The sequence below is a fragment of the Lycorma delicatula genome, chromosome 7, assembly GCF_047948215.1.
Source record: "Lycorma delicatula isolate Av1 chromosome 7, ASM4794821v1, whole genome shotgun sequence".
Lineage (NCBI taxonomy): Eukaryota > Metazoa > Arthropoda > Insecta > Hemiptera > Fulgoridae > Lycorma > Lycorma delicatula.
Window position 1 is genome coordinate 63086148 of NC_134461.1, and position 17462 is coordinate 63103609.

The 17462-nt window shown below is 32.6% G+C and overlaps 1 protein-coding gene across 2 annotated transcripts in view; it reads left to right on the forward strand.

Annotated features, from left to right (window-relative positions):
* Positions 1–17462, forward strand: part of LOC142327370 (very long chain fatty acid elongase 4-like) — a 195398-nt gene that overhangs the window by 86402 nt on the left and 91534 nt on the right. For both annotated transcript variants that reach the window (XM_075370360.1, XM_075370359.1), the window contains exon 2: positions 13994–14075. In XM_075370360.1, the coding sequence (XP_075226475.1) occupies positions 13997–14075 (79 nt within the window). In that variant the 5' untranslated portion in view covers positions 13994–13996. The remainder of the gene's footprint in view (positions 1–13993; positions 14076–17462) is intronic.

Here is a 17462-nt window from a genome sequence, read left to right on the forward strand (position 1 = left end):
ATATAAAAATGTAGAAATAAATCAGTAAAATTCCATTAATAAATAACATTATACTCGGTAAGGAAAATCTAAATTCAGAACCTATTCAACACGTAACTGTATTATTAATTCCTTTACGATGTGAAGAGTAAATAAAACTAAAAATTAAATGGGATATATAAAATTAAGAAAATTTTGTTTATAACACAAAACGAAAATTTTATAAATTTTTAACGGTTGCTTCACCGGTACTTAAAAACAAAATAGTAGTTGTTTAAATGTCATATACCAATTGAAGATTATTTAATTAATTAAATATAATTTACGAAATAATAAAATTGTTTTTTATAATATAAAATCCTGTTTGAACATTTTATTGTAATACTAAACTGTAAATTTAAGGTAGTTGAAAACAACAAACAACCAGTTCGTCAATTCTTTATTTTTTGTTAAGAAAATTAAAGGGAATCGATGGAACAAAATCTACATAAATTTAAATAAACAATAGAATAAATTTAGTTTTTATTTATTTATCGTTTTATAAATAAGTTCAAAAGAAAGGAGAAGTGTCACTATTTCACGATTTACAGCTGCACATTTCAAGTAATCCAGTTATCTCATTCCATCAACGAAGAATGCTAGCGTCCTTTCTTTGATCCACGATCTTGTTGCAACCATCAGTTCATCATCTGTGATGAAATGAATACCCTAAATATCCCTGATTAATTGAGGAAAGAAATGATAATCGGAGGGCGCCAATTCTGGTAAATATGGAGGATGTCGGATGTTGCTGAACACGACACACACATTACCTAAGATATGTTAGAATGTGTTTTAGAGGGACCAAAAGGAGGTCTTTCAATCTCCTGTTGTTTCACATCAGATACTCAACAGTCACTGCGAGGTACATCCTCAATATTTGTTTTAATAGTTCTGATGCATGTAATCGTATTGCCCATCTGTTTACAGTTCAATCAACAGTTTCATTACCGTAACCTACAATAAAGGTCACTAGCGTTCACTTTTTTCACTGGTAAAAAGGAATTTTTTCATGTTGTTTTTGATGCGTTGTCAAAGCAATCGTACACGACTTCACAACATTGGCGAATAAACAAAATGAGAGGAAGTGGGTCAACGATTTTTCGATGTTAATAGTAGTGGAATGAACATACAAGATGGCAGCATTTGTTGTATTATGCGACAATTTATTTTCTCATTAAGTTCCAGTGTCCTTTACTTTTCAAACGCTCCTCGTATTATTCTTGGAAAGTAAACATAAAATGTGAATTTTTTATGATTTTTTTGTTTGCTTTGTTTTTGTAGGACTACGGTAAATAGTTTCACTTATTGGTATCCTTTGTTGGGTCTATTCAGTTCTTTTTTTCTCCTTTTGCTTTCATCTGGAATCCTGCATATGTTTTGAGTTTTTGTCTGAACATCTCTCTATATGTGATTTCTTATGTTTTTATTTTTGCTTCTTTTAAATTTATTGAATTATTTAAACTACTTGATAGTTATCTTTCTGTTGTTTCCTTAGTCAAAGGTCTCTTCGGTTAGTCCGTTTACTTACATTTTATCAAGTATCTGTAAACGGGACGTATAGGACGGTCTCAACTGAGACGGTCTTGGTGATTTCGGCTTTACCAAAATTAGATCTAGTTGCAGAGGAGGTTGTGGCCAAATCGTTGGGTGTGCCAAAGAGCCAGGCGAAAAGGGAAACTCTTGAAAAGTGGCAGCTTAGGTGGAACAGATCGTCGAAGGGAAGGTGGAACAAGCGTCTTATTCCTCAGATTGGGCCGTGGCTGTTGAGAAGGTACGGTGAGTTAACATTTGAAATCATCCAAGTGTTACCCGCCCGTGGTTCTTTTAATAACTATCTTTATGAGCGGAAAAGAAGGAGGTCAGACGTTTGTTTATACTGTGGTCAGTGACACAGTGAAGCATACAGTGTTCCACTGTATCAGATTGGATGAGACGAGGCGTGAGTTAATCACCACTACTGGTGTTTTGACATCTGAGAGATTTTTGGAGGCGATCCTTTTTGGGAGGCGAAACTGGGACATCATTAGCAAGATGCTCATTACCATCATGAGAAAATTATGAGAAATTCATGCAAATTATGAGAAGTTCAGGAAGAGTTGAAAGATGACACCGACGAAGAGGACGTTGGGGTGTTAGAGTAGGGGAAGGGTGGACAGCCCCATCCATGAGTTGCTGAGATATGCATGGATGATGTTGCATGGATGCTGAGATATCCCACTCCCGATGTTTGGGCGAGGACTCCAGGGGGAGATAGGTTGAGGTAAAAAAAAAAAAATAGTAAGACGTAAAGACCCAGTCACGGGTGGCGATGCTGGATAGGATACTTGATTTCGCTGGGTACAGCAGAGCTGCCTGGTGAGTTAGAAGTAAAGGCACCTCCTGGGTACGTGTAGTGTTTTTTTTCAAAGCGAGACCGGTACCAATGGTAAGGAAAAAATTATCTGTAAACGGCAAAGTTTGTATTTTGTCATCGTGTATAATAGTTTGTCTACCTTCTAGTAAAGTTAATAGTTTTCGCGATTTTCATCCACCTTCTGCTTTTCTTTGTCCAAATATTATTATTTTATTTTAATAAAAAAAAAAAACAACAATTGATATATAATGAAATTTGAGAAATGTTTTTTAATGAAAGAAAATGAAATTAAAGTAAAATCTTTGGAAACACAAGTAAACAATAAAATTTTACGTTAATCTACGGGATTTTTGTTTGATCTGTTACTTAATCTTTGATTTTCTTGTTTAAATAACAAAATTACACTATATTGATTTACTTAAATACAATATGTTTAAAAAATAAGTAAACAGTAACATTTTATGTATAAAAATCCTGGCTTCTGTGTGCTGGTTAAATTATCAGTTTTTTTTTTCCTTTAAGTCCTAATATAAATTACTACAATATAAGAAAATGTATTTAACAAAATTAATAAATAGAGTACATTATAAAACATGGTAACTGATTACAAAATAAGTTTTCATTGACCTTGCAAGAAGTTGGTTGGTTATCTATTTCGTAAATTATTTAATCATCAAATGATATTTTATATCCGCAATCATACAGAGCAAAATACAGAAACTAATAATTTTACGTCGTAGAGAAAACTAATATTTTGAAAAATAGTTAATAATCCAACACAGAGTTCAGATACGAAAATAAATAATGTATTGTTTTACAGATTTCACAAGGAAAATTATATGTGCTATTCTACGTATAACATAAAGAAATTGCTCACCATCTAGTTGAAAGGATCAAGTAAAAACTTGATCAGATCAACATTACAAAGTAGAAAATTAAAGAACAAAATAATTAAGGATTATATGTACCTAAATAAAATGAATCCGCGATTGCATGGATGGGCGACGGTGATAATGCACGGAGACTCTTGATCCCCCTGGCCCAAAGTCACCTCCTGAGGACGTGCAGTGCTTAACTGTGCACCCGTGTTTGGGATGAGAGGATCGGTGATATATGAGGGTTGGTCGGTAGGGCGCAGGTACACATACGCTTTCTTAATAACATATAGTGGAACCTGTTAGTGAGTTCAACACTCCGCCCGTAAATGTGGTTCCTCAGACTCGTCGAAAAAAAAAGAAAAAAGTACACTGTAAACAAAATAAATCTTGATTGACAATCCGAGAAAGGTATAATGATGTAAAAAATAACTTTGTGAATCAGTCATTCAACATTTTGAAAATAATTAATTTAATAAAATTGTTACAGAATAAAATAAAAATTTTCATGGTAAGAAGTATTTGAGTATATATTTAAGTATGTGTTAACCAAGTGCAGAAAATTCAGAATTAGATATTAGATTTATCTGGATAAACTAATTTAATAGTTTTTTATTTAAAAATTAGTTTATTATTAAAAAACACCATTCACCACTTTTAACTTGTTTTAGCTGGAAGGAAAGGATAAAATAGTATAACAACATAGTCTATAAAATAATCAATAGCATAATCTTAATTTCTAAAAGAAAATTACCTATTCGTTTAAAGAACTTCCATTAATTGGAAGGTCTTTTGATTGTTACATAATTTATTTAAAAAATTGATAAGACTTGTTTTCTAAAAGCAAAAAAGCTGAGTAGCCCAGAAATTTAATTCAATTTATAGTATATTCCACAATATTAGGCCGATTTATTATATGATATAAATTATTCGATTAAAATTCCATTAATTAAAATATTCATTCTGGCTACTTTTCCTCATTATTAACATTTTTTAATATACAATTTATTTTAAATAAAAAATTACATTATATTATAAATAATTTGTTTTTAGCAAAAAATATATAATAGAAGGTTATTTTTTAGTTAAAAGTAAGTCGCAAAAATGCTCATATTTATGTTCAGGCCTGCCTACTTATGAAACATCCGATAAGTATAGTTTATTTTGTTCATTGTTGAATACTTGCCAATAAGTAAGGATATATTATTAAAGTGTACATGTGGTAACAAAATTTAGTTAATGAATTCATAATGCTTCGTATAAGTCTGGGTATTTATTTACATCAAATAAAAAAAAAAAAATGCAATTGCAGTTATTATATACGTAAAATAATTTTGAAACTTATCATATAGATAATAAAAAAATGGTCATAATACTATTTCTAGAACATTATCATCATAAATAACGCATATAAAAAATAGAAAAATCCTCGGATAGAAAAAAGACATAAATCTTTGAAAAGAAAATAAATTCAATAATTAAAATAATATTAGTAAAATTAAGTTTCAACAGGCTGTTAAAAAAAAAAGTAAATATGTAGTGTTTTTTTTTTTTTTTTTTTAATTTTCAATACTACTGAGTACAACTTTTAAGTATGAACTTCGATTAAGGTATTCAGAAATAAATCAAATTTTAATTATTACATATGGTTTTTTATTGGTTGCGCGATAAAAAACGAGTATCGCACAACCAATTCATTTATTCAGAAATGAACTTCCATTACTAAACATAGGCCCCCATCCTACTCGTCTTGATATTTTCTTGCACGCAGAGAGAGTGAGAGAGAGAGAGCGCGCGCGAGGATAAACGACTGCTTTGCCAGCCGGCTGGTACGCACTGGTATTTTTTTTTTTTTGTACGAGGGTATTAATTAAATAATTTATTTTTATTTAAAGTTATCATATTTTCTTTAAAAAGTTTTATAAAAGATTATTATTATTATGTTTTTTTTGTTGATTCTTAAGTACTCACTTCAACAGTTACAATTTATTTATTTTTAAAACTAAGGTTATACAAATACATCTTTAAAAGGTACCTACGTATTAACGCCACCGCAGCTACAGCTTTATTTAAAAACAAAGTAGTCAATCGGGTTTCGGTAGAAAATGAACAGTCTCTTTATTAATTTTAATAAATGGTTATTTATATTTATTTATTTTATAAATATAATTTAACCAAACTTAACCTAATTAACACCGTAATTTTTAGTGTATTTATTTAATAAATTCAGTAATTATTGCAATTATTTATTATTTAAATAATCAAAACACTCCTGTTTTGAATCTATGTTAAAATCTATATCGGCCAATTTTCCACCGAAATCCGGTTGACTACTTTATTTTTAAATAAAGCTGTAGCTACCGTGGCGTTAATACGTAAGTACCCTTTAAAAATATACTGCTGACATTTGTAACGTCTTACGTCTTAGCCTTTCAATTACACGAATTCTGGGTTCAAATCCCTATCAAGTTTAGAATTTTAGTCGATTGTAATAATGCTGTAATACATTTACCAAATAGGCTAGAAGTTATCTTCTAAATTAATCAACTATGTCGGCCTCCGTGGCGCGAGTGATAGTGTCTCGGCTTTTTCTGTGGAGGTTCGGGGTTCGAATCCGTTAGGCATCGCATTTTTCATACGCTACAGAAATTGTTATCGATCTCATCCTCTGAAGCAATACCTAACGGTGTTCCCGGGGGTAAAAAAAAAAAAATAATTAGGTATAAATCAAATTAACCTTAATTAATGAATTAAAGACTTAATTTTATCGAATATAAAAAAAAAGTTTAAGTTTATAATCTTATATACAAGGTTTCCGTTTGATTCTTGTTTTGAAACTGTATTTTTTTAATGCATTATCCTTTATCTATTGTCACTCTGGTAAATGTGCTCGTTGTATTATATATGATTACCTAATTACAAAAAAAATATTTTACTTTCCCGACGAATGTAGATTGAATAGCTATATAAAAGGAAAAGTATGATAATCCTGTCAAAACCGTTTTTAGGGTAACACATTTATACGAGTTATATAATAATAATAATTTTTTTTTTTTTTTTTTTAATTGTGCAACAGAACAGTTACAAAACCTTTGTATGCCACACAATATCACATAAAGTCACAAAAGAACAGCCACAAGTCAACAACCCACATATAAATTAAAAATACAATATTCAAAACACAATAATAATAATAATAATAACAATTATGCAGTCAAATACAAAAAATAATTAGAACTTTAAAAACGGTAGCTACGGAGTGATAATAAAAACACATAGATGAAAACATACAAAAACAAAAAGACAACATTACTAATACATTCCAAATAAAACAAGTTATAAGCAATAATCCTTAAAAAAACCAACAATAATTTTAAAATCATGAAAGTGAGCATCACACCAAGGACAATGATCCATCGCCACGTAACCCTCTCAAATTTTTAACGAAGGTTGCCTCATCTTCCCAAAAGCTTAGCTTATCCTGGAACTCCACTGCAACACTGGTACATCAATCGGAGACACGGTGGAACCAACCAGCGTCACAAATTGCCTAAAAGACCTCACTGACCTGGCCTGGTTCCGCAAGACAACATGATAACGCGTCGGAAGTCTGTTGTGCAGAGCTTTATAAAAGAAAACCAAGTCAAAGTACGTTCTTCTATCAGATAACCTGGAAAGGCCTAATTGCCTCAACATATCCTCTCTACTAGCACCAACAAAACAATCTCCAAACTTAAAACGCATCCAGTTCAAGAACCTATCCTGAACACCCTCAACCAGATCAGAGGCAAAACGTCGTGTACTATTCCACACCACGGTCGAGTACTCCAAGCGACTCCTCACCAAAGACTTGTACAGCAGGTTACAAGTGGAAATATTGCTATACCGTCCACAAATCCAAAGGACAAGACCAAGGTCCCGGCGTGCTTTACCGACAATCCGAGCAACATATTCGTGAAAATACAACTTCGTGTCAAATAAAACCCCGAGGTCCTCAACCAATGTCTCAGCGACAATAACGTGCGTACCAATCCTATAGCTGAAAACAGAGCTCGACGTCTTACGAGACAAAGTCAAATGTTTGGTCTTCCAAAAATTCAAGGGCATACAATTGCGGTCAGCCCACTCAACAACCTTGTTAATATTCAATTGTAGCAACAGGTGATCCATACTATTTCTGATCGGAGAGTATATTTTGACGTCATCCGCAAACATCTGAAAATTGCACGTCAAAAGATGCCCGATATCATTTATAAAAATAATAAAAAGAAGGGGACCCAAAACAGAGCCTTGCGGCACTCCAGACTTAGCCACGAAGGATTCCTCAGACATCTGTCCACCAAAACGAACCGAAAAACGCCTGTCACGAAGATAAGAGGATAGCCAATCATTAAAACGATCGCTGAAGCGAAGCCCTTGGTCTTTGTTAACAACAAATGATGGGGTATCTTGTCAAAAGCTTTGGTAAAATCAAAATATATCACATCTACTTGACCCCTATGCTCAATTGCATTAACTGAATCCTGCAAAAAGGCGGCTAAATTAGAAGCTGGTGAACGACCTTTAATAAATCCATGCTGAAATGACAACAACATCGGGAGAACATGGTTATAAACATGTCTAAATAGAATCCTCTCGAAGACTTTGGAAAAAGTACCGATGATAGAAATAGGCTTGAAATTATCCAGGGAAGGGACACCATGCTTAGGTATAGGAGTAACAACTGCGTGTTTCCATAGGGACGGAAAAGAAGAAGACGACAAGCTCCAATTAAACAGGGAAGCAAGGATAGGAGAAACAATCTCATTCAAACCTTTGATAACAAACGCAGGAATCCAATCCAAGCCGACCGTCGATCTAGCGTTAAGAATTCCTATAGCACTGGATACGTCAGAAGATGAAACCATCGGAATGTCAAGAATCCGATGGTTGTTGATACAGGCGCCACCAGACGTAGTCTGCGTAGGAAGGTCCTGGTATACTGATTGAAAATATTCACCAAAATACTGACAACTCAACCAAGGATCAGAAATAGTCCGCCCATCGACAATAGGGGCTGGAGTCCTTACGTAGTTAAGACTTCTGTCGAGAAATATATTTCCAAAAATTTCTCGGATTAGAACAAAGGTCAGATTCACACTTCCGAGCCCAAACCACTCTGGCATCCGCTATCGCATACTTAACATCTCTACGCAGCCGAGAAAATAAGAAATAATCATCCGACAGACCAGAAGATTTAAACCTGCGATGAGCAGCCTTCTTCCTCTTGAGAAGATTAACAATGTTCCTATTGAACCAAGGTGGAAATTTGGTTGACTTAGGACGAAATGCAGGAACATGTTTATCAATCGCTGCAGTAATTATTTTCTGTAAACCCAGAACCGATTTCTCCAAATCGTCGGTCAAGAGAACATTACACCAATCAGCAAACCTCACATCGTCATACAACGCACGATAGTCACCACGATCATAGCGAAAGACCAGGCCCGTTTCCGCCACATCAACGGTTGCGACTTCAAGGAACCCAATTTCAAACGGAGGATGGAACTTATCAGGGCAAACAAGAGCCTCAGCAGCTCTAGTGAAAATCCTGCAGTTAGTCAAAATTAAATCCAAACCATTATTACAGAAGGAAGGATCCGTTGATTCATGTGTAAAAACGTCCACGTTCATCATGTTAACAAAATCAAAAACCGATCGTGCTTTACATTTAGCATAAAACCCAATATTTGCAGGAAGACTTCTAGTAGACCAGCACACTCCAGATACATTAAAATCGCCTACAATACAAATATCAAAACTTAAAATATCTACGTGCCTATACAGAAAATCAAAATATTGGTCGAGGAGAATTGAAGCTAAAAACGGAGCAACATACATAACACAAACCAACAAATTCTTCATGCCTGGTCGAATTAGCTCAACCCTAATTAGCCTCAGGAAACGCCTCGAGGTCCTTCCTCCTCGTACACCTAATGCTTGATTTTGCAAGAGTAGCTGAACCACCACCACGCTGAAGTAAAGAAGCACCATAATCCCGGTCAGCCCGAAAAACATGGTAACAGTCTGGAAACAGATTGACATCACAGTGCTCATCGCTAAGCCAAGTCTCAGTCAAGGCAACTACGTCGAAGTGAAAATCAATCAAGGACGCGAAAATTTCATCCTGCTTAGTCCTCAAACCACGAACATTCTGGTAGATCATCCTCAATTTACCCATCGCTACCGAGCTGCAATCCATCCTCCCGTGAACCTTTTTCTACAAACACTGCATCAGGTCTCAACGGACCATAAAATGGAGCCAACAGCGTACCAACAGGCCAGATCTCAGGACGAACTAAGCTGTCAAAATCCGAAGTACAAACTTCAATTCGAAATGAGCTGTACGACTCGTACCTAGTCTTCAGACGAATACACTGAAGATGTTGAAAGTTGTGTCCCCCAAGCAACTTGGTGATATCACCAACCCCGGTTGAAGAGTTAAACCTCGAAACAAAAAGAGCTTTAGTCCTGGGCTTAACCAAATCACAGCATACATCGCCTTTCCCAAAAACAGCATTTCGAGACCTCACCCCTTTCTTAGGGTTAGACGGAGCAATGGAACCCTCAAGAAAAGACTTCACTTTGGGGCCTTTACGCTTCTCAGAGCCAACAACAGTCCAAACAGATTTCTTAGCCACATCATGGGAGGCTGCAGTCAAAACATCATTCACAGGGTTAGCGGATTTATTTACAGCGTCAACTGTAGCAGAAGTAAGTCCCTCAGCATTTTTGTAACGCACATGCGAAGCGTTTCCGGATGACCTCACTGCATCCTGAATACACCCAGCATCAAAACTCCGCACTCGTGTCATGTTGCCATTCCTCTTAGCCGCATTAAATACAGAAGTAGCACAGTGAGATGGCAAGGAGAGGTTAATATTATCGTCACCACAACGAGGTCTAACTGGAGCAGGCGAAAGAGAAGAAGAACCAGAGGAAAGAACATCCCTGTGTAAATTTCCACCTCGAACAACCTTGCCAGACACGACTACACCTCTTATTTCGCTAATCGAAGACTTCAATTCAGAATTCTCATATCGAAGACGTTTAAGTTCAAACCTTATATCATTAAGTTCAGACTGGAGGGCACGAATTATTTCCAGAACTCCATCGTCAACACCAGACCACAGAGATTGAAGCAAATCCTTATCAGCAATGATATCGCTCTGCTTATAACAGCTATCACAAACCACCTTGGGTGGATTCATTGAAAGACCCGTATCATTCAAAATACATTCAACACCCTTAACAGACAGCATATCTCCCCGAATAGAACCACCAACAGTGCCATTATCAGATTCAACGTTGTGTCCAACAGAAGTGTTATCATCGATAATAACGTGTTTCTTTATGCAAGAGCCACATTTAAAATTCTTGCTCTGAGAATACAATCTAACCTCCTCCGCCGAAAGTCCCAAACATTTTTGATGACACCGAACTGTGCACACCACACAACGAAAATACTTCTGTTTCCCAAAGAAAATCTCATCACATAGAGGATAACGATCCGCGCTGCCCGGCATCGTGAACAACGTATGAACCAGAAAATTAAAGAAAATCACTTAAAAGAGGTAAAAGGCCCAAATTTTACACTTCCATACTTTTGCAAAATAATAAAGAGAAATAACAAAAAAAAAATATTCTAATAAAATAAATACACATATAAAACACATCGTATGTCCGTTTGTACGCAAGTGTATGGCACTGGTTTTCACCTTATATCTCAGGATTGACCAAACCAATTTTCTTAAAATTTATCTCAAATATTTTTATATTGGGATACTGATCATATTAACTTTTTAAAAAATTCTTAAAGGGTGAAGGATACTGCGAAAAACGGGATTCTATCTGGCATTTTAGAGAAAACTTTATTAAATCAAATTTTTTAGCATGTAAAATACGTATATAAATAATCCCAAACAATTTTTTTTTTTCAAAAAATTAATTCCTAGCTTTCAAAATTGAAACATATGTTTGGTTTTTTCGCCTTATTTCCCTTCGGTTTAAATATTTTTGGGAGTTTAGCTCTATAAATAGAGCTATCAAGAAGTGCTTAAATCTTTTTTCTAATTATCGACTCCGGACCTGAAATGCAAAAAGTTATTTTGAAAATTCATTTTTTTAATTTAACGTTTACTAAAGGTGGTTTAAGATTAAAAAAAAAAAAAAGAAAAAAAAAGATACTTTGCAAATTTGTTAATTTCAACGTATGTTAAAAAAATCTTAAAATCTATTCTTCACCTGTAAAAATTATATATTCTGTTTTTGGGTAATTTTCTTTTTTGGCTCTAACTCTTTTAATATTTATTATTAACATTTTTTTTTTTGTATTTTTCTTCGTTCTTTAAAGAACTATTAAAGTTAAACTACGAAGCTGGGAAAGTCACGTGATTATTTACCAATTTTTTGTATTTAATCTGGTATATTGTGTTTAACACAAGCTATTAAGTAAATATAAATTAGTAGAGTAATTTTTGATAGAAAATAATAAAAGATTATTTTAATTATTCTTGCTTAGTAGCAATCCAGTTACATAAACTTAGAGCTTCTGTTACACAAGCACTGTAGGCGACCTACATGTACACTTCTTCTTACTGATATTTTTCAGGATTATATTTTGTACTGATTTTATCTTGAGAACTATTTACCTTTCTTAGCTTTATTCTTTTATTATATGTTGACGCGTTTAGGAATAATTTCATTGTCAAAACGTATTGTGCTCTTAGAGTACAGTAGAAAATATTTATCGTACTCAACATAGAAATTATAGTGTTCTTAGCAGAAAATATAATAATTATTAATCTAATAACAATAATTGTACTGATTTATTTATCTTATATAGTTAAACAAAGATAGTATAATAATAGAGGAAGGTAATTTAGTGAAACTGGTGAGAGTAGAAAGTGAAGGTAAAGAGGCAGAACTGTAACTCAAAGCTTTGAGTTATTGCTGGAAAAAGATCTCGTCCAGATTTTGGCTTTAAAGATTAAGTAATGCTACATTAAGAAGACTCTAAAATCACAAACTATTGAGTAAATTTGGTAATTTCATATGAACTCTTACATAGAAAAATTGAAAAAAGTAACTCCAGAAGTTTCCGAGAAAATTCAAGACAAAAATGGAATAGAAAAGCACCCTATTTTAGGTTTGGCATAAATTTAGTTTTATAAATTGTCAATAATCGAATAAAACTTCAAAAAAACATTTTCTACAGAATTTAATGCCGAAAAAATTGATGTAATTAAAATCAATAAAAACCGAATAAGATTCTTTTTTAAGTGTTTTGTTTTCAAAGGGAACGTTTTTCAAAGGAAGCGTTTCTAGAAGTGCTATTATATGATCTTTTTCTTAAATTTAATTAGATGAATACACCTACTAAATATGGTACAAGCTTTCTAAAATTATCTTTTAAATAACCCAAAACAATTTTTTCAAAAAATCTACTTCTATGTCTTAAAATTGAAACATATGTTTTTTTTTTGTTTTTTCGCTCTATATCCCTTCGGTTTAAATAGTTTTCAAACTATTTTTGACAGTTTAGCTCTATAAACAGAGCTATCAAGAAATGTTTACAATTTTTTTTTTTGGACTCTGGACCTGAAATGCAAACATGTTGTTTTGAAAATTCATAAAATATGAATTTATTATACCGTGGCGTGTATAAGATATATATATATTCTTTTACATATTATATAAAAAGAAAACGATGGTGATGAGAAGTTGGGGAGTGGCGGCGAGAGATTGGAAGGTTAGAGGTGAATCGTGGAGGAGGCCAAAGCCCACGGCCGAACTGCTGCACCAGGAAACACACACGCGCGCGCGCGCTTTAGTATTTCTAAATTTATTTTTATACAATAAAAGTCTTTCTTACCAAGGTTACAAATATAAAATTTTGTTGTTATATCGGATTCCAATCCCACTAATTCCAATCACAAAGTTTTGTAAAATAAATCTAAATTTATTTAAAGCGAAAAAATAATTTATTGGTCCTAATTTAATAATTATTATTAGTTAAAAAGCACGTTGTTATCAAATATTATTAACAGATTAATCTACACGTGTTGTGATACGTTTCTAAACGTTATATATCTTGATATCTTGTTATTTTGTTGTAATTCGTTGTCTCCGCAATATACGAGATTACAATATACGACAATATCGTATACTACGAATGATTTTTCAGTACGCTTTTCTTTACCAGTTCATTGATAATTTCGACACTTACTTGTTTAACAAGTAAGTGTTATATATATATATATATAAGAGAAAACTCAACGGCCTTGTGTAACAGCAACATACCTTGGTTTAATTATAAAAATCTATGAAATAAGCTATTTTCTTTTTACTTCTATTATATATAGAACGATTTTTTTTATTAATATTTTAATTCCAGACCCGGCAATAGCTGGAAAACTGGTTTTCCAGCTGAAACAACTGTAAAGGCTTCACTTCATATACATTTATACGTATCATTCTCATTCATCCTCTGAGGCAAAACAGAAAAAAAAGGTAAGGACTGCGTCAGTTATAAAAGAATTTCTAGAAGGAACTACCGTATAAAAACGTGATCAAGCCGTTTTTTTTTTATATTTTAATAATCAGGATAGAGCCCAGCTGTTATAGGGAACTAATATAGTACATAAAAAATAATAAAATTAATATTATTATTAAAAATAATAATTGTTGTATTATTTTGTTACAGATCATGGATATGTTAAAGTTGCGATTTTCAACAAATACAGTTCCTATAAATGTTACATCCAAAGATGGTTTTTTAGAAGAAGGTAAGAATATGCAATTTAAATAAAATTTGCCGGCCTCTGTGGCGGGTTCGAATCTCGGTCAAGCATGGCATTTTTCATACGCTACAAAATTCCATTTTCATATCCCACGCACAAGCTTGCAAGCATATGTGGTGATATCATCGAGAAAAAAATATTCAATTTACACATAAAAATATTTAATCTATTTAAAATAGATGGAAATAACAGAAAACTATCTAAAAAATTATAAGTAAGCTTTTCCAAAAAACTTACGGATTTTGATGGTGAATAGAATTTTTTTGAAAATTTGTTGTTGTTTATCTATAGGATGTAAGAGTATAACAATTGTTATAAATTAATATAATATCGGTAAAATTAACATAAAGATAATAAGGTATGTGTGTAAATTTCCCTTACTATATTAGTAAGCGTCTTGCTAACTGAATCACAAGTCAATTCTAATATCAAAATCCTTTCTATAGATTAAAAATACCAGTAGAGTTATTAAGAAAAATTAAGACTGATGTAATTTCTTATAGCTTTCTCCATTCAGCCAAATATGCTGTTGCATATCAACTTACTAAGCCTACTAAAATACAAGTGTTATTCAGCAGTGTTCTTATCCCTACGTTCACAACAGACTGGCTGTTTAGAAAACATCATCGTTCTTAGAAAAAACAAACCTAATTGTTGCATTTTCTATCTCAAAAGGATTATAACCATAAAAATATTTAGGATATAAACTGCAAAAATAGATTAATGTATCCCTTTCAATTTCAAGTCAATGCGTCCCGGGAAGGGTTGGCCAAATTTCAGAGACTGATTCAATGAGGGAGTATACTGTAAGGTTATCTCTTTTTAATATAAGACTTATGGTTACAATTTTGTTATAAGTTTACAAAAGTAATGTGTAGGATAATTTTCAACCCCAGCAGTTATTTACAACCCCTATTATAGGAGTTGAAGTTGCAAAAACAGTGATTTACTAGAGAAATCATTATTTTACTGGTATTGAACCTGTAACAGAAAAAATGGTTTCATTTAAATGCCCTAAATTGGTTTTATGAATTGTAAGAACAAATTAAAAATATACTGTTTCCAAACAACTATTTAATCTTTTTTTTTGTTTTCGTTTTTAATGGAAAGTGAAGTTCGTTGATGTAAATATTTTTTTGTAAAATACCTTACACCAAAAAAACTATATATGGTTTGATTTTCTAGATTTATTTCATAGATCATGAAATTCTGAACACTTAAAAAAAAAGTATGTTTCTACCTAGTACAGAACCTAGATATGATTGATCTAACAAACGAACGCATGAAAAAAATAAATTTGCGGGAAACAACAAATTCAAATTAACTAAATAAATAGTAATTAAACACTAAAATTCATTCTGAATTAGAACTGCCCTACTCCATATGTTAAACCTTCTTCCTGCACCTGTTTTTCTTGGTCTTTTAAATTCTTTAAATAACCTTCTCTTTCTTTCTTGGTATGTGTTTTGCTGTATTTTAGTAGTTCTCCGTTCTGTTTTCTTTTCCTCTATATTTTTCGTCCAAGAATACTGGATGAACAACCTGGAGTAACTCTAGCTCTGTCCACTACAGACAAAATAAATATATTTCCAAAATTTTACTCAACAATACCTTCTGCTACATCCGTCTCAATGATTTTTCGAGAAACACTACAGGTTTTGTTACAACTTCGTCACACGCAATTATTCAAACTTCCATTAGCGTTTTGGTTAGCCCTCTAGTGCACCTTGAAAGCAGTCGGCTGTCTGTTAGTCTTTTATATATAGGGACAATATTCTGCAAAACAAACAAACTCATTGATGTTTTCATATTATCTTTATGTTTCCTCAGGAGTTTTACCATGTGCTTGTACTCTATTATAAAGGCACCAAGATTCTTCCCCAGTAGGACACTTATGATGTGTATATTTATCATAAAATTTTCCATTTACTTAGAGGTAACTTTGAAATAAAAAAGTATATATATATATATATATATCAACTTTTTCAGGAAATTTCAAAGTAAAAAAAAAAAAAATTGATGAAAATATTTTTTCAGTATTTTTAACGTATATTTCCTCCTCAACACATCATAATTAACAACAGAACGCAACGATAGCGGGAGAATTTTTATCTCCCTACTAATCGCAGAACCTGGAAAAAAGTTCCCTTGCTGCTATGTCTTTCTTTTATCGGGTAGATAATTGTTTTTTTAGTGGCATTTATAAATTAAATTTGCTTTATTTATGGACGGAATTATTTGCTGCGTTCCGATCTTTTAGACCGGGGAAAATTTGTTGAACGGGGCTATCCATAGGAGACAAGCCGCGTATGAGCTTCATTCTCCTGGCGTGATTCCACCTAAGCCCGTCCATTGAAGTCCTTTCGGCGCTAAGCTTTCCGGCCTAGTAGGAATACGCCTTTCGGAGCGCTAGTGTTTGGAGGATGCAAGGCGCTTCCTTTTCTGGAGGGAGTTGCATATGCTAGCGGTAATTAACAAATAAGTTCATGCAGGCAAATGCCCTATCTTGCGTTTATCATTACACAGTCTGGCAATTTTGTTTCTGTTTTCACTTCCTTCACTGACTGAATTAAAATTAATAATTAATAATACCTTGTATTATTAGTAATTATTATTAACATTTACAGAATAGCAACACTTATCTTGATCCAATTTTGGCCATTCATTTCAACAATTTCAGCTTTACCTCAACTATTTATCAGCTGATTTGAGTAAATAAGGTGTCATCTTGTTCACAATGAAAGGGTTAATATTCTATTTAATAAAAATCCTAATTCGATGAAATAATATTTAATAATAAAAAATTGAAGTAGAACGAGATAGGATATTTGTTCACATGAACTTTTTTTTATTTTTATGTTCTGAATCAGTCTCTTAAATTTTACCAATACTTCCCTCAACTCATTATAGGAACTAATATGTATAAAAGGGATTTTTTTTTTCTATTAAATTCTTTGTAAGATTCTATATAATTCTTCTAATACAAGTTTTTATTATCATAATGAATGATATAGAATTTTTTTTTTTCATTTAAGCCTGAACTCAGCCTGATAGTTTAATAAATGAAAACTCTCAGGAAGTAATTTCTATAAAATAAAATTATATTAAGTAAAAATGTTTAGTGTCGAGAATGTAAAATATATTTAATAAATTGGTCCCAGTATGACTGAAGAATAATGCTAGGTGTAATTTCCTATTTGAAATGATAAATTCTTTTTGTAGACGTTCTGTAATTAATTATCTTTGTATGAGATGTGTAAAAAAATAAATAAATAAAAGTTGAGCTGTTGACAAATAAAGTAGTACGGTAGTGTTTGTAGAAATTATTTTATTTAGAAATGTTTTTGGATTATTACTATTTCATTATAAAAT